At 43.9% G+C, this 23,835-nt stretch overlaps 2 protein-coding genes and 4 non-coding genes across 8 annotated transcripts; 4 read left to right on the top strand and 2 right to left on the bottom strand.

The window, feature by feature from the left end:
• Nucleotides 1-2,584: 2,584 nt before the first annotated feature.
• Nucleotides 2,585-2,655, top strand: trnag-gcc. Its single transcript has one exon. It is a non-coding gene; the product is annotated as a tRNA-Gly (tRNA).
• Nucleotides 2,656-3,725: 1,070 nt separating this feature from the next.
• On the top strand, nucleotides 3,726-3,796 carry trnag-gcc. The gene has a single exon. It is a non-coding gene; the product is annotated as a tRNA-Gly (tRNA).
• Nucleotides 3,797-5,429: 1,633 nt separating this feature from the next.
• Nucleotides 5,430-9,246, bottom strand: LOC123999745 (uromodulin-like). 2 transcript variants are annotated; one of them, XM_046305799.1, is made up of 9 exons: nucleotides 9,108-9,246; nucleotides 8,947-9,013; nucleotides 8,747-8,854; nucleotides 8,457-8,665; nucleotides 8,083-8,240; nucleotides 6,945-7,187; nucleotides 6,567-6,741; nucleotides 5,909-6,014; nucleotides 5,430-5,585 (listed from the first exon to the last, which is right to left on the bottom strand). In XM_046305799.1, exons 1-9 carry the CDS (start codon nucleotides 9,129-9,131, stop codon nucleotides 5,467-5,469), a joined length of 1,209 nt encoding a protein of 402 aa, XP_046161755.1. In that variant the 5' UTR covers nucleotides 9,132-9,246; the 3' UTR covers nucleotides 5,430-5,466. The 2 variants fall into 2 exon arrangements, with proteins under 2 accessions (XP_046161755.1, XP_046161809.1); XM_046305853.1 differs by having other exon boundaries at nucleotides 8,947-8,989; nucleotides 9,108-9,227.
• Nucleotides 9,247-12,641: 3,395 nt separating this feature from the next.
• trnag-gcc lies at nucleotides 12,642-12,712 on the top strand. Its single transcript has one exon. It is a non-coding gene; the product is annotated as a tRNA-Gly (tRNA).
• A 1,070-nt stretch (nucleotides 12,713-13,782) lies between these two features.
• trnag-gcc lies at nucleotides 13,783-13,853 on the top strand. Its single transcript has one exon. It is a non-coding gene; the product is annotated as a tRNA-Gly (tRNA).
• A 1,632-nt stretch (nucleotides 13,854-15,485) lies between these two features.
• LOC123999632 (uromodulin-like) lies at nucleotides 15,486-19,355 on the bottom strand. Of its 2 annotated transcripts, none has more exons than XM_046305618.1 (9): nucleotides 19,167-19,355; nucleotides 19,006-19,072; nucleotides 18,806-18,913; nucleotides 18,516-18,724; nucleotides 18,140-18,297; nucleotides 17,002-17,244; nucleotides 16,624-16,798; nucleotides 15,966-16,071; nucleotides 15,486-15,641 (listed from the first exon to the last, which is right to left on the bottom strand). In XM_046305618.1, exons 1-9 carry the CDS (start codon nucleotides 19,188-19,190, stop codon nucleotides 15,523-15,525), a joined length of 1,209 nt encoding a protein of 402 aa, XP_046161574.1. In that variant the 5' UTR covers nucleotides 19,191-19,355; the 3' UTR covers nucleotides 15,486-15,522. The 2 variants fall into 2 exon arrangements, with proteins under 2 accessions (XP_046161574.1, XP_046161653.1); XM_046305697.1 differs by having other exon boundaries at nucleotides 19,006-19,048; nucleotides 19,167-19,354.
• Between the last annotated feature and the right edge of the window lie 4,480 nt (nucleotides 19,356-23,835).

Genomic DNA, 23,835 nt, shown 5'->3' with positions numbered 1-23,835 from the left:
CAAGACTAAGGAGTTGATTGTGGACTACAGGAAAAGGAGGACCGAGCACGCCCCCATACTCATCGACAGGGCTGTAGTGGAGCAGGTTGAGAGCTTCAAGTTCTTTGGTGTCCACATCAACAACAAACTAGAATGGTCCAAACACACCAAGACAGTTGTGAAGAGGGCACGACAAAGCCTATTCCTCCTCAGGAAACTAAAAGGATTTGGCATGAGTCCTGAGATCCTCAAAAGGTTCTACAGCTGCAACATCGAGAGCATCCTGACTGGTTGAATCACTGCCTGGTATGGCAATTGCTCGGCCTCTGACCTTAAGGCACTACAGAGGGTAGTGCGTACGGCCCATTACATCACTGGGGCTAAGCTGCCTGCCATCCAGGACCTCTACACCAGGCGGTGTCAGAGGAAGGCTATAAAAATGGTCAAAGACCCCAGCCACCCAAGTCATAGACTGTTCTCTCTATACCGCATGGCAAGCGGTACCGGAGTGCCAAGTCTAGTACAAAAAGGCTTCTCAACAGTTTTTACCCCCAAGCCATAAGACTCCTGAACAGGTAATCAAATGTCTACCCGGACTATTTGCATTGTGTGCCCCCACCAACCCCTCTTGTTACGCTGCTGTTACTCAGTTTATCATATATGCATAGTCACTTTAACTATACATTCATGTACATACTACCTCAATTGGGCCGACCATCCAGTGCTCCCGCACATTGGCTAACCGGACTATCTGCATTGTGTAATGGATATTGCTCTTATATGTCATTTCATAATGTAGTTAACCTGTCCGAACTGTATTTGCCAGCTGCTGTCTGGAGCGCACGTGCCAAGACCCCAGTTGCTATATAACAGATTTTGTGACAAAACCATCGATGGAAACCCATTTAACTTGTATTTTTCAAACGTAAAATGGGAATTTAACCACAAAAGTAATTGTTATGTCCACTACACCATCGCTCACAGACTTCTATCCTCAATAAATCCGATTGGTAGAAATGCATTTCTGCTGGGAAATACAATTTTTTTTAAAGCACATTTTAGAATATTCGCATGAAAATATGTCGCAAATTAGATGGAAACCTCGCTAGTGATTACGTGTATTGCACACAAGTGGCATCCAATTTCAAATGTAAACGTGGGGGGGACTATTTTTGAGTTGTCTACTCTAGATAACGTAGTGAAACGTTTCGGTGCGTGTGTCGGCGTTGCCTATGTGAGATGTCAAACCACAGATTTGACAGTGCTTCCATTTATTTGCACGTGCTGTTCAAAACAGATCTCCAGATCGGCGCTTGACTAGCCGCCCTTCTGGGAAGTCATGTGATCCGGGTCGTATGGCTACATGAGCAAGCCTGTTAGGACTAAGCGCTGCATTTTGTCAATAGCTTTCCACGCGCAGATGTAACAGGTTATGCAAATTATAATTTAAAAACCTGATTATTAACCGAGCTGTCAAGTTCCCATTTAACAACTCTGAAAATGGTCACAAACTTTTCGCCTTTGCCTCCAGACGAGCTCTCTGAAAGGAGGAAGGTTGCTGCTCTAGAAAAGCAGCAACCTGATGATGTGAGAGTTTGCCCCGGTGATGCTCAACCGTAAAGCCCTCTGGAGAGCTTTACGGTTGAGGGCGGAGCAGTTGCCCGCCAGGATGCTCTCGATTGTGCATCTGTAGAAGTTTGTGAGACCTGAGCTGCTAATAGTAAGCCTATAGATATATATACATTTTCCTACTCATCTATTACTGCTGCAATGCTTGTTGTAGCACTGAGTGGAAATAGGAAGATGGCACATTTTTATGGCTTATAAAAGTGTTGAATACAAAGTGTTGAAAGTGCTGAGTAAGAACTTAAACATGAACTCTTTCATAAAAACAGCAGCTCTTTGCTATATTCATTGACAGTCTCTCTCTAGTCATAGTTTTGAAATCTCACAGTATCAATTTTGCTGTAACTTTCTTTTACGCCTGCTACGTAAAAATCGGACACAACGGAGTTTGAGAAATTCCTTGTTCCATGACAATGGTGTTTTTCTGTTTTTAGTTTAGAGTGGAAGCCAAATTCCTTTTGGACCTTGTGTACATTTTTACTAACGACATGGCACTGACTTTGAGTAAAGCCATGTGTATGCGGATGACTCTACATTATACACGTCAGCTACTACAGCGACTGAAATGACTGAAAGCATTGTATTTGGAAGGAAACACTCACTAAACCCTAAAGCTCAACTAAATCTTGTAATAAGTCACGGGGAAACTGAGCAAGTTTAGATGACTAAACTGCTTGCAGTAACCCTAGATTGTAAACTGTCATGTTCAAAACATATTGACGCAGTAGTAGCTAAGACAGGGAGAAGTCTGTCTATAATAAAGCGATGCTCTACCTTCTTAACAACACTATCAACAAGGCAGGTCCTACAGTTTTGTGGCACCTTGACTACTGTTTGAAGAGACTGTTTTACCGGAAAATCGGGCACAACGGAGTTTGAGAAATTCCTTGTTCCCTGACAATGGTGTTCTTCTGTTTTTAGTCACTCCACTCTACTCGCATTGTTTGAGGCTGGGAACCACTTTTTGTAGTCTATCTAAGCATTGGTGGTTCAGTGGTAGAATTCTCGCCTGCCACGCGGGAGGCCCGGGTTCGATTCCCGGCCAATGCATGTTCCATTTTAGGGCGACAGGTAGTGTTTTCAGACCGCGCCAGTGACTGTTACTTGTAAAAGAGTCTTAGGGCTAGAGTGGAAGCCAAATTCCTTTTGGACCTTGTGTACATTTTTACTAACGACATGGCACTGACTTTGAGTAAAGCCATGTATATGCGGATGCCTCTACATTATACACGTCAGCTACTACAGCGACTGAAATGACTGCAACACTCAAAGAGCTGCAGTTAGTTTCAGAGTGGGTAGCAAGGAGTAAGTTAGCCCTAAATATTTATAAAACTAAAAGCATTGTATTTGGAACAAAACACTCACTAAACCCTTAAGCTCAACTAAATCTTGTAATAAGTCACGTTGAAATTGAGCAAGTTGAGATGACTAAACTGTTTGGAGTAACCCGTCATGGTCTCGCCTGCCACGCGGGAGGCCCGGGTTCGATTCCCGGCCAATGCATGTTCCATTTTAGGGCGACAGGTAGTGTTTTCAGACCCCGCCAGTGACTGTCACTTGTAAAAGAGTCTTAGGGCTAGAGCGGAAGCCAAATTCCTTTTGGACCTTGTGTACATTTTTACTAACGACATGCCACTGACTTTGAGTAAAGCCATGTGTATGCGGATGCCTCTACATTATACACGTCAGCTACTACAGCGACTGAAATGACTGAAAGCATTGTATTTGGAACGAAACACTCACTAAACCCTAAAGCTCAACTAAATCTTGTAATAAGTCACGGGGAAACTGAGCAAGTTTAGATGACTAAACTGCTTGGAGTAACCCTAGATTGTAAACTGTCATGTTCAAAACATATTGACGCAGTAGTAGCTAAGACAGGGAGAAGTCTGTCTATAATAAAGCGATGCTCTACCTTCTTAACATCACTATCAACAAGGCAGGTCCTACAGTTTTGTGGCACCTTGACTACTGTTTGAAGAGACTGTTTTACCGGAAAATCGGGCACAACGGAGTTTGAGAAATTCCTTGTTCCCTGACAATGGTGTTCTTCTGTTTTTAGTCACTCCACTCTACTCGCATTGTTTGAGGCTGGGAACCACTTTTTGTAGTCTATCTAAGCATTGGTGGTTCAGTGGTAGAATTCTCGCCTGCCACGCGGGAGGCCCGGGTTCGATTCCCGGCCAATGCATGTTCCATTTTAGGGCGACAGGTAGTGTTTTCAGACCGCGCCAGTGACTGTTACTTGTAAAAGAGTCTTAGGGCTAGAGTGGAAGCCAAATTCCTTTTGGACCTTGTGTACATTTTTACTAACGACATGGCACTGACTTTGAGTAAAGCCATGTATATGCGGATGCCTCTACATTATACACGTCAGCTACTACAGCGACTGAAATGACTGCAACACTCAAAGAGCTGCAGTTAGTTTCAGAGTGGGTAGCAAGGAGTAAGTTAGCCCTAAATATTTATAAAACTAAAAGCATTGTATTTGGAACAAAACACTCACTAAACCCTTAAGCTCAACTAAATCTTGTAATAAGTCACGTTGAAATTGAGCAAGTTGAGATGACTAAACTGTTTGGAGTAACCCGTCATGGTCTCGCCTGCCACGCGGGAGGCCCGGGTTCGATTCCCGGCCAATGCATGTTCCATTTTAGGGCGACAGGTAGTGTTTTCAGACCCCGCCAGTGACTGTCACTTGTAAAAGAGTCTTAGGGCTAGAGCGGAAGCCAAATTCCTTTTAGACCGTGTGTACATTTTTACTAACGACATGCCACTGACTTTGGGTAAAGCCATGTGTATGCAGATGACTCTACACGTCAGCTACTACAGCGACTGAAATGACTGAAAGCATTGTATTTGGAACAAAACACTCACTAAACCCTAAAGCTCAACAAAATCTTGTAATAAGGTCATCTACAAGGCCATGCTAGGTAAAGCTCCGCATTCTCAGTTCACGATGGAAACACCCATCCGTAGCAGGTGTATCTCACTGATCATCCCTAAAGCCAACACCTCATTTGGCCGCCTTTCGTTCCAGTACTCTGCTGCCTGTGACTGGAACGAATTGCAAAAAAATATATAGAAAAATCGCTGAAGTTGGAGACTTATCTCCCTCACCAACTTCAAACATCAGCTATCTGAGCAGCTAACCGATCGCTGCAGCTGCACATAGTCTATTGGTAAATAGCCCACCCATTTTCACCTACCTCATCCCCATACTGTTTTTATTTACTTTTCTGCTCTTTTGCACACCAATATCTCTACATGACCATTTATCACTCGTGTTAATCTGCAAAATTGTAATTATTCGCCTACCTCTTGCACACATTGTATATAGACTCCCCTTTTTTCTACTGTGTTGACTTGTTAATTGGTTTACTCCATGTGTAACTGTGTTGTCTGTTCACACTGCTATGCTTTATCTTGGCCAGGTCACAATTGCAAATGAGAACTTGTTCTCAACTAGCCTACCTGGTTAAATAAATAAGCCACCGCATGCCTCTTGCAGGCTATCCTGGATTACATTGATAGTCCAATAAACTCCCCTCCCCTGGGGATGAATTATAGACCGACCCCTCAGTTGGCTCCTATTGCCATCTGCTGATAACTAAGAATCACTACACTATTTGATCAAATCGAGTGACACTATAATAGGAGTTGGTGTTTGATGAGACCAGTCATGATTTAAACCAGTAACTCATGTTTGAACTTGTTTGTAACCCACAGCCACATTGAACTACAGGGCTGAATGCTCAGTGCTCTGTGGTAAGTCATGTTTATAAAATGTCAAAGGCACAACATTTCTGCAGAGAGAGACTCAATTGTCATAGAAATTATTATTTTTATTCAAGTTGGATGTCAGCGGTTTGCTAGCTGTGACAGTCGTCGGTTTCCTGCCTTAGCGATGGTGATTAGGGCGAGGAGGAAGAGGCCCAGGACCCAGATGCCAGCCACAGGAATCATCAGCAGCAGCAGATCTGGAACAAAGTCAAGACTGTTGAAAACACCTCACACCACCCTGCCTCTAGCTGCAACATGAGCCCAGAGGGGTATACTACAATGTAAGATCAATGATTTAGCCAGCTAACGTGCCTAGTCTTACATAACCATTTTGAAAACTGAAAGAATGACTCAACCAAAAACATATACCCATGTTGAGCTTTTGTAGTATAGCCCTCTGGTCTACGTCACAATTGTTTTTTTTTTTTAAATGCAGGCAAGTAGAGTGAGCAAGGGCAATATTTGAGCCCGGCAAGAATATATTTTCATCTTAATTAGATAACGAAACACAAATCCTTACTAGATTGGGGTCGGTCTGGTATGTCAATCCTGATTGGTCCATATGACAGTAGACCATGAGTTGGGTCTCCACGCACTGCTGCCCTCTTGGTTATAGATTTGCACTCCTGTAGCAGTAAAGCATTAATAAAAGACAATTTTGTATGCCATGCCAACTTCTGAAAAGGCATTTTCTTCATGAATAGAAATAATATTTGAGCATTTTTAACCCCTTTTGTCATCCCAATTTCATTGTATCCAAGTGGTAGTTAGTCTAGTCCCATTGCTGCGACTCCCGTACAGACTGTGGAGATGCGAAGGGCGAGAGCTGTGCGTCCTCCGAAACACAACTCCGCCGAACCGCACTGCTTCTTGACAATGCTTACTTAACCCGGAAGTCAGCCGCACCAACGTGTCGAAGGAAACACCGTACACCTGGCGACCGTGTCAGTGTGCATTGCGCCTGGCCTGCCACAGGAGTCGCTAGAGCACGATGGGACAAGGACAACCCGGCCAGCCAAACCCTCCCTAACCCGGACAACACTGGGCCAATTGTGCGCCGCCTCATGGGTCTCCCGTTCGCAGCGACTAAACCTGGAATCGAACCAGGATCTGTAGTGACACAGCTAGCACCGCTATGCAGTGCCTTAGCCCGCTGCACCAAAGGCCAGTGAACTTACAGGAATGCAGGGTTCGTCATCGTCCAGGGAGCACAAGCGCACTGCGCAGTGCAGGTACAGGTCATGAGGCTCCACAACAAAGCGGAACATGTCAAAGCTGTACCGGATGGTTGAGGCCTCTCCATTGGCGCCCATTGTCGTATTGAGAAATGTGACAGTTTCGTCATTCACACACCTGTGAGGGGAGTGTTTTGGGTTGAGTAAATCCAAGACATTCATCAAATTTAACACTATTCTGCCACAATTAGTCGGACATGCCAAATTGACCTCAGCTCAACTGAATTGCTCACAGCATGCTAAATGAGTTGTTCATGCCATGTTTCAAGAGCAGAAGTAGGCGTACATGTTCCCAGGGATAAATGTTGATTGTCCACTCACCCATTGCGCAGCAGGGTGTGAACTGAGCTGTCTGTCTGGTTGGGTTTGGGGGACTGTGTGGCCCAGCATTCATTCACCCTCAAGTGGAAGACGTCCTCCAGCTCCACGACCTTGATCTCCACATACACCCTGTCCCGGAGGTGGATCAGCGGTGAGCTTTGGAACGCCTCTGTGTAGGTGTGATCTGTGAAGAGGGCCATCTCCACCTTGGCATCCAACTCACCCATCCGCATCACAGTCTCACTGAACCAAAACAGCACAGGATTACTGTGAGAGAAATGCTTGTCATATCCACATTACCTGAACCGGAAGAACTCCTGCTTATAAATCAGTGGTTAGTCCGACATTACTCGCTGTCCCAGATGGCGGATAGCGGTTGCTACCTAGGTAGTATTAATAGCCGTTGCTACCTAGGTAGTATTAATAAAGGTAAAAATAAAACAAATTAAGGGTAAGCAAAATATTCACTCACTAAGTGAATATTCCTCAATGCCCCACTTGAAAGCCCCAACTGTCTTCTAAAAGTTCACGGCTAGGTGCAGGTGGTTAAAGTCAATACATTATCCTCAAGGAAGTAATGCAACAACGGTGTATGCCACCATCTTCCCCATTTCAAATCTTCTCCCATTGAGACAGACAAGTAAGTGTCATTCAACACAGCTTTATTTCTGAGTCACACTCATGACATGCAGCACTTGTGGACACCCACCTGTCTCAATCAATGAGAATAATTGAGATCAAGATTGCGTCACATGGCAAAAGTGAAATAAACAGCATTTTCTCAATTCCAACCAACCACCTACAACTAGCCATGGAGGGTTACAAAACAGTGGTGGCTTTCACAAAGGGAATTGAGAAATAATAACCAAGATTAGTATAACATTTACCTTTAACACCATCAACAGCTGGAACATCAGTAATGTCAGACTAGCAAGAATAACTCCTGGACCTATTGTATAGGCTCAAACTAGAGCCCAGAATTGTTCCTGGAGAGGAAACCCGAGTATCAAATAATAAGGCAATGTGACAAATTGCATCTCAAGTGAGTCGACCTGTTAGGTCGTTCCAGTAATAGACCAAGACAAACTTCAAGTACATTAAGTTGTGATCAAAACAATTTTTAGAGAGTGGGCCTTACCTAGAGAAGGGGATGATGGGGTACGGCAAACTGACAGTGCGGATGTATGGGTAGATACACGTGTACTCAATTTTTATCATTGGGTCTCTTATTATATTTCCATAGACTTGAGGGGCCGACATGAGAGTTAAGGCGTATGCAATGTGAGTGATGTTTTTCTGTTGTAAAAAGAGAGAGCACAATGCCAGTAAAAACAAACTTCCAGCTTCATAAATAAGTCACCACTTGGACTTGCTGCGATAACAAGGGTAAACCTCTGCCCTCAAAATCGGCACATGACAACTATAGATCAGTGTGTTGAGCCTTGAGATTAGGCCTTTTCTGAGACAGGATTAACAAAGGATAATATGAAGTGTGGGATGAATCATACTTACCTCCAGTGGTTTACCGCCACAGGAAACATACTGATCCTTTGATATCCGCACAATGTAGTATGGGACATCAGACATGACCTCCTTTTGGGCACGACAAGACTCATTCTTCAAGTGCAGAGATTCCATAGGTACTTTGTAGTACTGGAAAAAGTCCTCATTCACCATGATAGTAATGTAGTCTTTGCCACACATGACATTGATGGTAGCAACTAAAATAAATTAAAACACAGTTTTAGAACAAATTCCAATAGAACTATTGTAGTTATTCTGGTCTATCAAAATGTTTAAACCTTTGTCACACAGGTCTCCATAGTAGCCAACAGCACATTTGCAGTTGCTTTTGTCGAGGGACAGCAAACACTTGGTTGTGTCAGTGCAGTGTGTGACAGTGCATATTCCTGAGAGAAAACATGACATCAATGGAGGCCACTCATGAAATTATCAAGTAAATACTCGCAAGCTATAGAAATCAGACAAATGTGTTTCTCACCAAGGACACGGTCACAGCAGAAAATGACGAGGACCAAAAATACCTGGTAAATTCCACAGCAATTAACCTACATGACATTTAACAGGTTTAATTAATTTTCTACATTGTAGTTTCTAAACGTGTCCTTTTGTTTCAATACAAGCATAACAGTATCTACACACCTTCAAGTTGAATTTGAGCGCCATTGGTTATTTGCAATCTGTTCCCAAAATATATATTTATTTTTGTACTGACTTGAATTACTGGAAGGTCAAAGTAACATAGCCCTGTCTGAAGAATACAAAAAAAACGTAGCCTTATATACTCAACAGATCGAAAGCCCTGGAGCTGTAATTACCATAGACCTAGGTGATTACCTGAATGTAAAACACCTGTTTATTTATATCTGAGCAATAAGCCTACCCCCAGTCACACACCTTAATTTCCCTCGGAGTGCCCCAACTTCCTTCGAGTAACCTCATTGGCCAAGCACAGAAATGAAGTCACCCCATCTTTCCCAGCCTATCAGCAACCTAATTGCAGCAGTCAATTGCAGAACCCCTCCTATCCAGAAAAACAAACATTGCAGGGAGAGACATGGCTTAATAGAGAGGTTGATAATTTAGGGAATTTTAATTTCACAATGTTCGTCTCAATTCTTTTATGGTCTTCCAATGGAGATGGCCTAGGCCTACTAGTCGGACGGGCCGCCCTCAGGTGGTGAGGGTAGATAGGAACACTTATGTGAGAATGGTGTTCATTGACTACAGCTCAGCGTTCAACACCATAGTACCCTCAAAGCTCATCACTAAGCTAAGGACCCTGGGACTAAACACCTCCCTCTGCAACTGGATCCTGGACTTCCTGACGGGCCGCCCCCAGGTGGTGAGGGTAGGTAGCAACACATCTGCCATGCTGATCCTCAACACAGCTCCGCAGGGGTGTGTGCTCAGTCCCCTCCTGTACTCCCTGTTCACCCATGACTGCATGGCCAGGCACGACTCCAATACCATCATTAAGTTTGCAGATGACACAACAGTGTCTGATCACCGGCAACGACGAGACAGCATATAGGGAGGAGGTCCGGAGACCTGGCCGGGTGGTGCCAGAATAACAACCTAACCCTCAACGTAACCAAGACTAAGGAGTTGATTGTGGACTACAGGAAAAGGAGGACCGAGCACGCCCCCATACTCATCGACAGGGCTGTAGTGGAGCAGGTTGAGAGCTTCAAGTTCTTTGGTGTCCACATCAACAACAAACTAGAATGGTCCAAACACACCAAGACAGTTGTGAAGAGGGCACGACAAAGCCTATTCCTCCTCAGGAAACTAAAAGGATTTGGCATGAGTCCTGAGATCCTCAAAAGGTTCTACAGCTGCAACATCGAGAGCATCCTGACTGGTTGAATCACTGCCTGGTATGGCAATTGCTCGGCCTCTGACCTTAAGGCACTACAGAGGGTAGTGCGTACGGCCCATTACATCACTGGGGCTAAGCTGCCTGCCATCCAGGACCTCTACACCAGGCGGTGTCAGAGGAAGGCTATAAAAATGGTCAAAGACCCCAGCCACCCAAGTCATAGACTGTTCTCTCTATACCGCATGGCAAGCGGTACCGGAGTGCCAAGTCTAGTACAAAAAGGCTTCTCAACAGTTTTTACCCCCAAGCCATACTCCTGAACAGGTAATCAAATGTCTACCCGGACTATTTGCATTGTGTGCCCCCACCAACCCCTCTTGTTACGCTGCTGTTACTCAGTTTATCATATATGCATAGTCACTTTAACTATACATTCATGTACATACTACCTCAATTGGGCCGACCATCCAGTACTCCCGCACATTGGCTAACCGGACTATCTGCATTGTGTAATGGATATTGCTCTTATATGTCATTTCATAATGTAGTTAACCTGTCCGAACTGTATTTGCCAGCTGCTGTCTGGAGCGCACGTGCCAAGACCCCAGTTGCTATATAACAGATTTTGTGACAAAACCATCGATGGAAACCCATTTAACTTGTATTTTTCAAACGTAAAATGGGAATTTAACCACAAAAGTAATTGTTATGTCCACTACACCATCGCTCACAGACTTCTATCCTCAATAAATCCGATTGGTAGAAATGCATTTCTGGTGGGAAATACAATTTTTTTTAAAGCACATTTTAGAATATTCGCATGAAAATATGTCGCAAATTAGATGGAAACCTCGCTAGTGATTACGTGTATTGCACACAAGTGGCATCCAATTTCAAATGTAAACGTGGGGGGGACTATTTTTGAGTTGTCTACTCTAGATAACGTAGTGAAACGTTTCGGTGCGTGTGTCGGCGTTGCCTATGTGAGATGTCAAACCACAGATTTGACAGTGCTTCCATTTATTTGCACGTGCTGTTCAAAACAGATCTCCAGATCGGCGCTTGACTAGCCGCCCTTCTGGGAAGTCATGTGATCCGGGTCGTATGGCTACATGAGCAAGCCTGTTAGGACTAAGCGCTGCATTTTGTCAATAGCTTTCCACGCGCAGATGTAACAGGTTATGCAAATTATAATTTAAAAACCTGATTATTAACCGAGCTGTCAAGTTCCCATTTAACAACTCTGAAAATGGTCACAAACTTTTCGCCTTTGCCTCCAGACGAGCTCTCTGAAAGGAGGAAGGTTGCTGCTCTAGAAAAGCAGCAACCTGATGATGTGAGAGTTTGCCCCGGTGATGCTCAACCGTAAAGCCCTCTGGAGAGCTTTACGGTTGAGGGCGGAGCAGTTGCCCGCCAGGATGCTCTCGATTGTGCATCTGTAGAAGTTTGTGAGACCTGAGCTGCTAATAGTAAGCCTATAGATATATATACATTTTCCTACTCATCTATTACTGCTGCAATGCTTGTTGTAGCACTGAGTGGAAATAGGAAGATGGCACATTTTTATGGCTTATAAAAGTGTTGAATACAAAGTGTTGACAGTGCTGAGTAAGAACTTAAACATGAACTCTTTCATAAAAACAGCAGCTCTTTGCTATATTCATTGACAGTCTCTCTCTAGTCATAGTTTTGAAATCTCACAGTATCAATTTTGCTGTAACTTTCTTTTACGCCTGCTACGTAAAAATCGGACACAACGGAGTTTGAGAAATTCCTTGTTCCATGACAATGGTGTTTTTCTGTTTTTAGTTTAGAGTGGAAGCCAAATTCCTTTTGGACCTTGTGTACATTTTTACTAACGACATGGCACTGACTTTGAGTAAAGCCATGTGTATGCGGATGACTCTACATTATACACGTCAGCTACTACAGCGACTGAAATGACTGAAAGCATTGTATTTGGAAGGAAACACTCACTAAACCCTAAAGCTCAACTAAATCTTGTAATAAGTCACGGGGAAACTGAGCAAGTTTAGATGACTAAACTGCTTGCAGTAACCCTAGATTGTAAACTGTCATGTTCAAAACATATTGACGCAGTAGTAGCTAAGACAGGGAGAAGTCTGTCTATAATAAAGCGATGCTCTACCTTCTTAACAACACTATCAACAAGGCAGGTCCTACAGTTTTGTGGCACCTTGACTACTGTTTGAAGAGACTGTTTTACCGGAAAATCGGGCACAACGGAGTTTGAGAAATTCCTTGTTCCCTGACAATGGTGTTCTTCTGTTTTTAGTCACTCCACTCTACTCGCATTGTTTGAGGCTGGGAACCACTTTTTGTAGTCTATCTAAGCATTGGTGGTTCAGTGGTAGAATTCTCGCCTGCCACGCGGGAGGCCCGGGTTCGATTCCCGGCCAATGCATGTTCCATTTTAGGGCGACAGGTAGTGTTTTCAGACCGCGCCAGTGACTGTTACTTGTAAAAGAGTCTTAGGGCTAGAGTGGAAGCCAAATTCCTTTTGGACCTTGTGTACATTTTTACTAACGACATGGCACTGACTTTGAGTAAAGCCATGTATATGCGGATGCCTCTACATTATACACGTCAGCTACTACAGCGACTGAAATGACTGCAACACTCAAAGAGCTGCAGTTAGTTTCAGAGTGGGTAGCAAGGAGTAAGTTAGCCCTAAATATTTATAAAACTAAAAGCATTGTATTTGGAACAAAACACTCACTAAACCCTTAAGCTCAACTAAATCTTGTAATAAGTCACGTTGAAATTGAGCAAGTTGAGATGACTAAACTGTTTGGAGTAACCCGTCATGGTCTCGCCTGCCACGCGGGAGGCCCGGGTTCGATTCCCGGCCAATGCATGTTCCATTTTAGGGCGACAGGTAGTGTTTTCAGACCCCGCCAGTGACTGTCACTTGTAAAAGAGTCTTAGGGCTAGAGCGGAAGCCAAATTCCTTTTGGACCTTGTGTACATTTTTACTAACGACATGCCACTGACTTTGAGTAAAGCCATGTGTATGCGGATGCCTCTACATTATACACGTCAGCTACTACAGCGACTGAAATGACTGAAAGCATTGTATTTGGAACAAAACACTCACTAAACCCTAAAGCTCAACTAAATCTTGTAATAAGTCACGGGGAAACTGAGCAAGTTTAGATGACTAAACTGCTTGGAGTAACCCTAGATTGTAAACTGTCATGGTCAAAACATATTGACGCAGTAGTAGCTAAGACAGGGAGAAGTCTGTCTATAATAAAGCGATGCTCTACCTTCTTAACATCACTATCAACAAGGCAGGTCCTACAGTTTTGTGGCACCTTGACTACTGTTTGAAGAGACTGTTTTACCGGAAAATCGGGCACAACGGAGTTTGAGAAATTCCTTGTTCCCTGACAATGGTGTTCTTCTGTTTTTAGTCACTCCACTCTACTCGCATTGTTTGAGGCTGGGAACCACTTTTTGTAGTCTATCTAAGCATTGGTGGTTCAGTGGTAGAATTCTCGCCTGCCACGCGGGAGGCCCGGGTTCGATTCCCGGCCAATGCATGTTCCATTTTAGGGCGACAGGTAGTGTTTTCAGACCGCGCCAGTGACTGTTACTTGTAAAAGAGTCTTAGGGCTAGAGTGGAAGCCAAATTCCTTTTGGACCTTGTGTACATTTTTACTAACGACATGGCACTGACTTTGAGTAAAGCCATGTATATGCGGATGCCTCTACATTATACACGTCAGCTACTACAGCGACTGAAATGACTGCAACACTCAAAGAGCTGCAGTTAGTTTCAGAGTGGGTAGCAAGGAGTAAGTTAGCCCTAAATATTTATAAAACTAAAAGCATTGTATTTGGAACAAAACACTCACTAAACCCTTAAGCTCAACTAAATCTTGTAATAAGTCACGTTGAAATTGAGCAAGTTGAGATGACTAAACTGTTTGGAGTAACCCGTCATGGTCTCGCCTGCCACGCGGGAGGCCCGGGTTCGATTCCCGGCCAATGCATGTTCCATTTTAGGGCGACAGGTAGTGTTTTCAGACCCCGCCAGTGACTGTCACTTGTAAAAGAGTCTTAGGGCTAGAGCGGAAGCCAAATTCCTTTTAGACCGTGTGTACATTTTTACTAACGACATGCCACTGACTTTGGGTAAAGCCATGTGTATGCAGATGACTCTACACGTCAGCTACTACAGCGACTGAAATGACTGAAAGCATTGTATTTGGAACAAAACACTCACTAAACCCTAAAGCTCAACAAAATCTTGTAATAAGGTCATCTACAAGGCCATGCTAGGTAAAGCTCCGCATTCTCAGTTCACGATGGAAACACCCATCCGTAGCAGGTGTATCTCACTGATCATCCCTAAAGCCAACACCTCATTTGGCCGCCTTTCGTTCCAGTACTCTGCTGCCTGTGACTGGAACGAATTGCAAAAATATATAGAAAAATCGCTGAAGTTGGAGACTTATCTCCCTCACCAACTTCAAACATCAGCTATCTGAGCAGCTAACCGATCGCTGCAGCTGCACATAGTCTATTGGTAAATAGCCCACCCATTTTCACCTACCTCATCCCCATACTGTTTTTATTTACTTTTCTGCTCTTTTGCACACCAATATCTCTACATGACCATTTATCACTCGTGTTAATCTGCAAAATTGTAATTATTCGCCTACCTCTTGCACACATTGTATATAGACTCCCCTTTTTTCTACTGTGTTGACTTGTTAATTGGTTTACTCCATGTGTAACTGTGTTGTCTGTTCACACTGCTATGCTTTATCTTGGCCAGGTCACAGTTGCAAATGAGAACTTGTTCTCAACTAGCCTACCTGGTTAAATAAATAAGCCACCGCATGCCTCTTGCAGGCTATCCTGGATTACATTGATAGTCCAATAAACTCCCCTCCCCCTGGGGATGAATTATAGACCGACCCCTCAGTTGGCTCCTATTGCCATCTGCTGATAACTAAGAATCACTACACTATTTGATCAAATCGAGTGACACTATAATAGGAGTTGGTGTTTGATGAGACCAGTCATGATTTAAACCAGTAACTCATGTTTGAACTTGTTTGTAACCCACAGCCACATTGAACTACAGGGCTGAATGCTCAGTGCTCTGTGGTAAGTCATGTTTATAAAATGTCAAAGGCACAACATTTCTGCAGAGAGAGACTCAATTGTCATAGAAATTATTATTTTTATTCAAGTTGGATGTCAGCGGTTTGCTAGCTGTGACAGTCGTCGGTTTCCTGCCTTAGCGATGGTGATTAGGGCGAGGAGGAAGAGGCCCAGGACCCAGATGCCAGCCACAGGAATCATCAGCAGCAGCAGATCTGGAACAAAGTCAAGACTGTTGAAAACACCTCACACCACCCTGCCTCTAGCTGCAACATGAGCCCAGAGGGGTATACTACAATGTAAGATCAATGATTTAGCCAGCTAACGTGCCTAGTCTTACATAACCATTTTGAAAACTGAAAGAATGACTCAACCAAAAACATATACCCATGTTGAGCTTTTGTAGTATAGCCCTCTGGTCTACGTCACAATTGTTTTTTTTTTTTTAAATGCAGGCAAGTAGAGTGAGCAAGGGCAATATTTGAGCCCGGCAAGAATATATTTTCATCTTAATTAGATAACGAAACACAAATCCTTACTAGATTGGGGTCGGTCTGGTATGTCAATCCTGATTGGTCCATATGACAGTAGACCATGAGTTGGGTCTCCACGCACTGCTGCCCTCTTGGTTATAGATTTGCACTCCTGTAGCAGTAAAGCATTAATAAAAGACAATTTTGTATGCCATGCCAACTTCTGAAAAGGCATTTTCTTCATGAATAGAAATAATATTTGAGCATTTTTAACCCCTTTTGTCATCCCAATTTCATTGTATCCAAGTGGTAGTTAGTCTAGTCCCATTGCTGCGACTCCCGTACAGACTGTGGAGATGCGAAGGGCGAGAGCTGTGCGTCCTCCGAAACACAACTCCGCCGAACCGCACTGCTTCTTGACAATGCTTACTTAACCCGGAAGTCAGCCGCACCAACGTGTCGAAGGAAACACCGTACACCTGGCGACCGTGTCAGTGTGCATTGCGCCTGGCCTGCCACAGGAGTCGCTAGAGCACGATGGGACAAGGACAACCCGGCCAGCCAAACCCTCCCTAACCCGGACAACACTGGGCCAATTGTGCGCCGCCTCATGGGTCTCCCGTTCGCAGCGACTAAACCTGGAATCGAACCAGGATCTGTAGTGACACAGCTAGCACCGCTATGCAGTGCCTTAGCCCGCTGCACCAAAGGCCAGTGAACTTACAGGAATGCAGGGTTCGTCATCGTCCAGGGAGCACAAGCGCACTGCGCAGTGCAGGTACAGGTCATGAGGCTCCACAACAAAGCGGAACATGTCAAAGCTGTACCGGATGGTTGAGGCCTCTCCATTGGCGCCCATTGTCGTATTGAGAAATGTGACAGTTTCGTCATTCACACACCTGTGAGGGGAGTGTTTTGGGTTGAGTAAATCCAAGACATTCATCAAATTTAACACTATTCTGCCACAATTAGTCGGACATGCCAAATTGACCTCAGCTCAACTGAATTGCTCACAGCATGCTAAATGAGTTGTTCATGCCATGTTTCAAGAGCAGAAGTAGGCGTACATGTTCCCAGGGATAAATGTTGATTGTCCACTCACCCATTGCGCAGCAGGGTGTGAACTGAGCTGTCTGTCTGGTTGGGTTTGGGGGACTGTGTGGCCCAGCATTCATTCACCCTCAAGTGGAAGACGTCCTCCAGCTCCACGACCTTGATCTCCACATACACCCTGTCCCGGAGGTGGATCAGCGGTGAGCTTTGGAACGCCTCTGTGTAGGTGTGATCTGTGAAGAGGGCCATCTCCACCTTGGCATCCAACTCACCCATCCGCATCACAGTCTCACTGAACCAAAACAGCACAGGATTACTGTGAGAGAAATGCTTGTCATATCCACATTACCTGAACCGGAAGAACTCCTGCTTATAAATCAGTGGTTAGTCCGACATTACTCGCTGTCCCAGATGGCGGATAGCGGTTGCTACCTAGGTAGTATTAATAGCCGTTGCTACCTAGGTAGTATTAATAAAGGTAAAAATAAAACAAATTAAGGGTAAGCAAAATATTCACTCACTAAGTGAATATTCCTCAATGCCCCACTTGAAAGCCCCAACTGTCTTCTAAAAGTTCACGGCTAGGTGCAGGTGGTTAAAGTCAATACATTATCCTCAAGGAAGTAATGCAACAACGGTGTATGCCACCATCTTCCCCATTTCAAATCTTCTCCCATTGAGACAGACAAGTAAGTGTCATTCAACACAGCTTTATTTCTGAGTCACACTCATGACATGCAGCACTTGTGGACACCCACCTGTCTCAATCAATGAGAATAATTGAGATCAAGATTGCGTCACATGGCAAAAGTGAAATAAACAGCATTTTCTCAATTCCAACCAACCACCTACAACTAGCCATGGAGGGTTACAAAACAGTGGTGGCTTTCACAAAGGGAATTGAGAAATAATAACCAAGATTAGTATAACATTTACCTTTAACACCATCAACAGCTGGAACATCAGTAATGTCAGACTAGCAAGAATAACTCCTGGACCTATTGTATAGGCTCAAACTAGAGCCCAGAATTGTTCCTGGAGAGGAAACCCGAGTATCAAATAATAAGGCAATGTGACAAATTGCATCTCAAGTGAGTCGACCTGTTAGGTCGTTCCAGTAATAGACCAAGACAAACTTCAAGTACATTAAGTTGTGATCAAAACAATTTTTAGAGAGTGGGCCTTACCTAGAGAAGGGGATGATGGGGTACGGCAAACTGACAGTGCGGATGTATGGGTAGATACACGTGTACTCAATTTTTATCATTGGGTCTCTTATTATATTTCCATAGACTTGAGGGGCCGACATGAGAGTTAAGGCGTATGCAATGTGAGTGATGTTTTTCTGTTGTAAAAAGAGAGAGCACAATGCCAGTAAAAACAAACTTCCAGCTTCATAAATAAGTCACCACTTGGACTTGCTGCGATAACAAGGGTAAAAACCTCTGCCCTCAAAATCGGCACATGACAACTATAGATCAGTGTGTTGAGCCTTGAGATTAGGCCTTTTCTGAGACAGGATTAACAAAGGATAATATGAAGTGTGGGATGAATCATACTTACCTCCAGTGGTTTACCGCCACAGGAAACATACTGATCCTTTGATATCCGCACAATGTAGTATGGGACATCAGACATGACCTCCTTTTGGGCACGACAAGACTCATTCTTCAAGTGCAGAGATTCCATAGGTACTTTGTAGTACTGGAAAAAGTCCTCATTCACCATGATAGTAATGTAGTCTTTGCCACACATGACATTGATGGTAGCAACTAAAATAAATTAAAACACAGTTTTAGAACAAATTCCAATAGAACTATTGTAGTTATTCTGGTCTATCAAAATGTTTAAACCTTTGTCACACAGGTCTCCATAGTAGCCAACAGCACATTTGCAGTTGCTTTTGTCGAGGGACAGCAAACACTTGGTTGTGTCAGTGCAGTGTGTGACAGTGCATATTCCTGAGAGAAAACATGACATCAATGGAGGCCACTCATGAAATTATCAAGTAAATACTCGCAAGCTATAGAAATCAGACAAATGTGTTTCTCACCAAGGACACGGTCACAGCAGAAAATGACGAGGACCAAAAATACCTGGTAAATTCCACAGCAATTAACCTACATGACATTTAACAGGTTTAATTAATTTTCTACATTGTAGTTTCTAAACGTGTCCTTTTGTTTCAATACAAGCATAACAGTATCTACACACCTTCAAGTTGAATTTGAGCGCCATTGGTTATTTGCAATCTGTTCCCAAAATATATATTTATTTTTGTACTGACTTGAATTACTGGAAGGTCAAAGTAACATAGCCCTGTCTGAAGAATACAAAAAAAAACGTAGCCTTATATACTCAACAGATCGAAAGCCCTGGAGCTGTAATTACCATAGACCTAGGTGATTACCTGAATGTAAAACACCTGTTTATTTATATCTGAGCAATAAGCCTACCCCCAGTCACACACCTTAATTTCCCTCGGAGTGCCCCAACTTCCTTCGAGTAACCTCATTGGCCAAGCACAGAAATGAAGTCACCCCATCTTTCCCAGCCTATCAGCAACCTAATTGCAGCAGTCAATTGCAGAACCCCTCCTATCCAGAAAAACAAACATTGCAGGGAGAGACATGGCTTAATAGAGAGGTTGATAATTTAGGGAATTTTAATTTCACAATGTTCGTCTCAATTCTTTTATGGTCTTCCAATGGAGATGGCCTAGGCCTACTAGTCGGACGGGCCGCCCTCAGGTGGTGAGGGTAGATAGGAACACTTATGTGAGAATGGTGTTCATTGACTACAGCTCAGCGTTCAACACCATAGTACCCTCAAAGCTCATCACTAAGCTAAGGACCCTGGGACTAAACACCTCCCTCTGCAACTGGATCCTGGACTTCCTGACGGGCCGCCCCCAGGTGGTGAGGGTAGGTAGCAACACATCTGCCATGCTGATCCTCAACACAGCTCCGCAGGGGTGTGTGCTCAGTCCCCTCCTGTACTCCCTGTTCACCCATGACTGCATGGCCAGGCACGACTCCAATACCATCATTAAGTTTGCAGATGACACAACAGTGTCTGATCACCGGCAACGACGAGACAGCATATAGGGAGGAGGTCCGGAGACCTGGCCGGGTGGTGCCAGAATAACAACCTAACCCTCAACGTAACCAAGACTAAGGAGTTGATTGTGGACTACAGGAAAAGGAGGACCGAGCACGCCCCCATACTCATCGACAGGGCTGTAGTGGAGCAGGTTGAGAGCTTCAAGTTCTTTGGTGTCCACATCAACAACAAACTAGAATGGTCCAAACACACCAAGACAGTTGTGAAGAGGGCACGACAAAGCCTATTCCTCCTCAGGAAACTAAAAGGATTTGGCATGAGTCCTGAGATCCTCAAAAGGTTCTACAGCTGCAACATCGAGAGCATCCTGACTGGTTGAATCACTGCCTGGTATGGCAATTGCTCGGCCTCTGACCTTAAGGCACTACAGAGGGTAGTGCGTACGGCCCATTACATCACTGGGGCTAAGCTGCCTGCCATCCAGGACCTCTACACCAGGCGGTGTCAGAGGAAGGCTATAAAAATGGTCAAAGACCCCAGCCACCCAAGTCATAGACTGTTCTCTCTATACCGCATGGCAAGCGGTACCGGAGTGCCAAGTCTAGTACAAAAAGGCTTCTCAACAGTTTTTACCCCCAAGCCATAAGACTCCTGAACAGGTAATCAAATGTCTACCCGGACTATTTGCATTGTGTGCCCCCACCAACCCCTCTTGTTACGCTGCTGTTACTCAGTTTATCATATATGCATAGTCACTTTAACTATACATTCATGTACATACTACCTCAATTGGGCCGACCATCCAGTGCTCCCGCACATTGGCTAACCGGACTATCTGCATTGTGTAATGGATATTGCTCTTATATGTCATTTCATAATGTAGTTAACCTGTCCGAACTGTATTTGCCAGCTGCTGTCTGGAGCGCACGTGCCAAGACCCCAGTTGCTATATAACAGATTTTGTGACAAAACCATCGATGGAAACCCATTTAACTTGTATTTTTCAAACGTAAAATGGGAATTTAACCACAAAAGTAATTGTTATGTCCACTACACCATCGCTCACAGACTTCTATCCTCAATAAATCCGATTGGTAGAAATGCATTTCTGCTGGGAAATACAATTTTTTTAAAGCACATTTTAGAATATTCGCATGAAAATATGTCGCAAATTAGATGGAAACCTCGCTAGTGATTACGTGTATTGCACACAAGTGGCATCCAATTTCAAATGTAAACGTGGGGGGGACTATTTTTGAGTTGTCTACTCTAGATAACGTAGTGAAACGTTTCGGTGCGTGTGTCGGCGTTGCCTATGTGAGATGTCAAACCACAGATTTGACAGTGCTTCCATTTATTTGCACGTGCTGTTCAAAACAGATCTCCAGATCGGCGCTTGACTAGCCGCCCTTCTGGGAAGTCATGTGATCCGGGTCGTATGGCTACATGAGCAAGCCTGTTAGGACTAAGCGCTGCATTTTGTCAATAGCTTTCCACGCGCAGATGTAACAGGTTATGCAAATTATAATTTAAAAACCTGATTATTAACCGAGCTGTCAAGTTCCCATTTAACAACTCTGAAAATGGTCACAAACTTTTCGCCTTTGCCTCCAGACGAGCTCTCTGAAAGGAGGAAGGTTGCTGCTCTAGAAAAGCAGCAACCTGATGATGTGAGAGTTTGCCCCGGTGATGCTCAACCGTAAAGCCCTCTGGAGAGCTTTACGGTTGAGGGCGGAGCAGTTGCCCGCCAGGATGCTCTCGATTGTGCATCTGTAGAAGTTTGTGAGACCTGAGCTGCTAATAGTAAGCCTATAGATATATATACATTTTCCTACTCATCTATTACTGCTGCAATGCTTGTTGTAGCACTGAGTGGAAATAGGAAGATGGCACATTTTTATGGCTTATAAAAGTGTTGAATACAAAGTGTTGACAGTGCTGAGTAAGAACTTAAACATGAACTCTTTCATAAAAACAGCAGCTCTTTGCTATATTCATTGACAGTCTCTCTCTAGTCATAGTTTTGAAATCTCACAGTATCAATTTTGCTGTAACTTTCTTTTACGCCTGCTACGTAAAAATCGGACACAACGGAGTTTGAGAAATTCCTTGTTCCATGACAATGGTGTTTTCTGTTTTTTTTAGTCACTTTTCCACATTTGTACTAACGACATGGCACTGACTTTGAGGCTGGATGAACCACTCAGCTTTTGTGAAAGCATTGTATTTGGAACAAAACACTACTAAACCCTAAAGCTCAACTAAATCTTGTAATAAGTGGTGCAAGTTTAGATGACTAAAGTGGTAACCCTAGATTGTAAACTGTCTTAGCTAAGACAGGGAGAAGTCTGTCTATAATAAAGCGATGCTCTACCTTCTTAACAACACTATCAACAAGGCAGGTCCTACAGTTTTGTGGCACCTTGACTACTGTTTGAAGAGACTGTTTTTACCGGCCAATGCATGTTCCATTTTGAGGCTGGGCTTTTTGTAGACAGGTCAGTGGTGTTTTCAGACCGCGCCAGTGACTGTTTTACTTGTGAACTTGTAAAAGAGTCTTAGGGCTAGAGTGGAAGCCAAATTCCTTTTGGACCTTGTGTACATTTTTACTAACGACATGGCACTGACTTTGAGTAAAGCCATGTATATGCGGATGCCTCTACATTATACACGTCAGCTACTACAGCGACTGAAATGACTGCAACACTCAAAGAGCTGCAGTTAGTTTCAGAGTGGGTAGCAAGGAGTAAGTTAGCCCTAAATATTTATAAAACTAAAAGCATTGTATTTGGAACAAAACACTCACTAAACCCTTAAGCTCAACTAAATCTTGTAATAAGTCACGTTGAAATTGAGCAAGTTGAGATGACTAAACTGTTTGGAGTAACCCGTCATGGTCTCGCCTGCCACGCGGGAGGCCCGGGTTCGATTCCCGGCCAATGCATGTTCCATTTTAGGGCGACAGGTAGTGTTTTCAGACCCCGCCAGTGACTGTCACTTGTAAAAGAGTCTTAGGGCTAGAGCGGAAGCCAAATTCCTTTTGGACCTTGTGTACATTTTTACTAACGACATGCCACTGACTTTGGGTAAAGCCATGTGTATGCGGATGACTCTACACGTCAGCTACTACAGCGACTGAAATGACTGAAAGCATTGTATTTGGAACAAAACACTCACTAAACCCTAAAGCTCAACAAAATCTTGTAATAAGGTCATCTACAAGGCCATGCTAGGTAAAGCTCCGCATTCTCAGTTCACGATGGAAACACCCATCCGTAGCAGGTGTATCTCACTGATCATCCCTAAAGCCAACACCTCATTTGGCCGCCTTTCGTTCCAGTACCCTGCTGCCTGTGACTGGAACGAATTGCAAAAAATATATAGAAAAATCGCTGAAGTTGGAGACTTATCTCCCTCACCAACTTCAAACATCAGCTATCTGAGCAGCTAACCGATCGCTGCAGCTGCACATAGTCTATTGGTAAATAGCCCACCCATTTTCACCTACCTCATCCCCATACTGTTTTTATTTACTTTTCTGCTCTTTTGCACACCAATATCTCTACATGACCATTTATCACTCGTGTTAATCTGCAAAATTGTAATTATTCGCCTACCTCTTGCACACATTGTATATAGACTCCCCTTTTTTCTACTGTGTTGACTTGTTAATTGGTTTACTCCATGTGTAACTGTGTTGTCTGTTCACACTGCTATGCTTTATCTTGGCCAGGTCACAGTTGCAAATGAGAACTTGTTCTCAACTAGCCTACCTGGTTAAATAAATAAGCCACCGCATGCCTCTTGCAGGCTATCCTGG

This window comes from Oncorhynchus gorbuscha, linkage group LG01 (assembly GCF_021184085.1).
Source record: "Oncorhynchus gorbuscha isolate QuinsamMale2020 ecotype Even-year linkage group LG01, OgorEven_v1.0, whole genome shotgun sequence".
In the NCBI taxonomy this organism is placed as follows: Eukaryota; Metazoa; Chordata; class Actinopteri; order Salmoniformes; family Salmonidae; genus Oncorhynchus; species Oncorhynchus gorbuscha.
The sequence above is the reverse complement of the archived record's forward strand: the minus strand, read 5'-3'. Positions and strand labels throughout refer to the sequence as shown.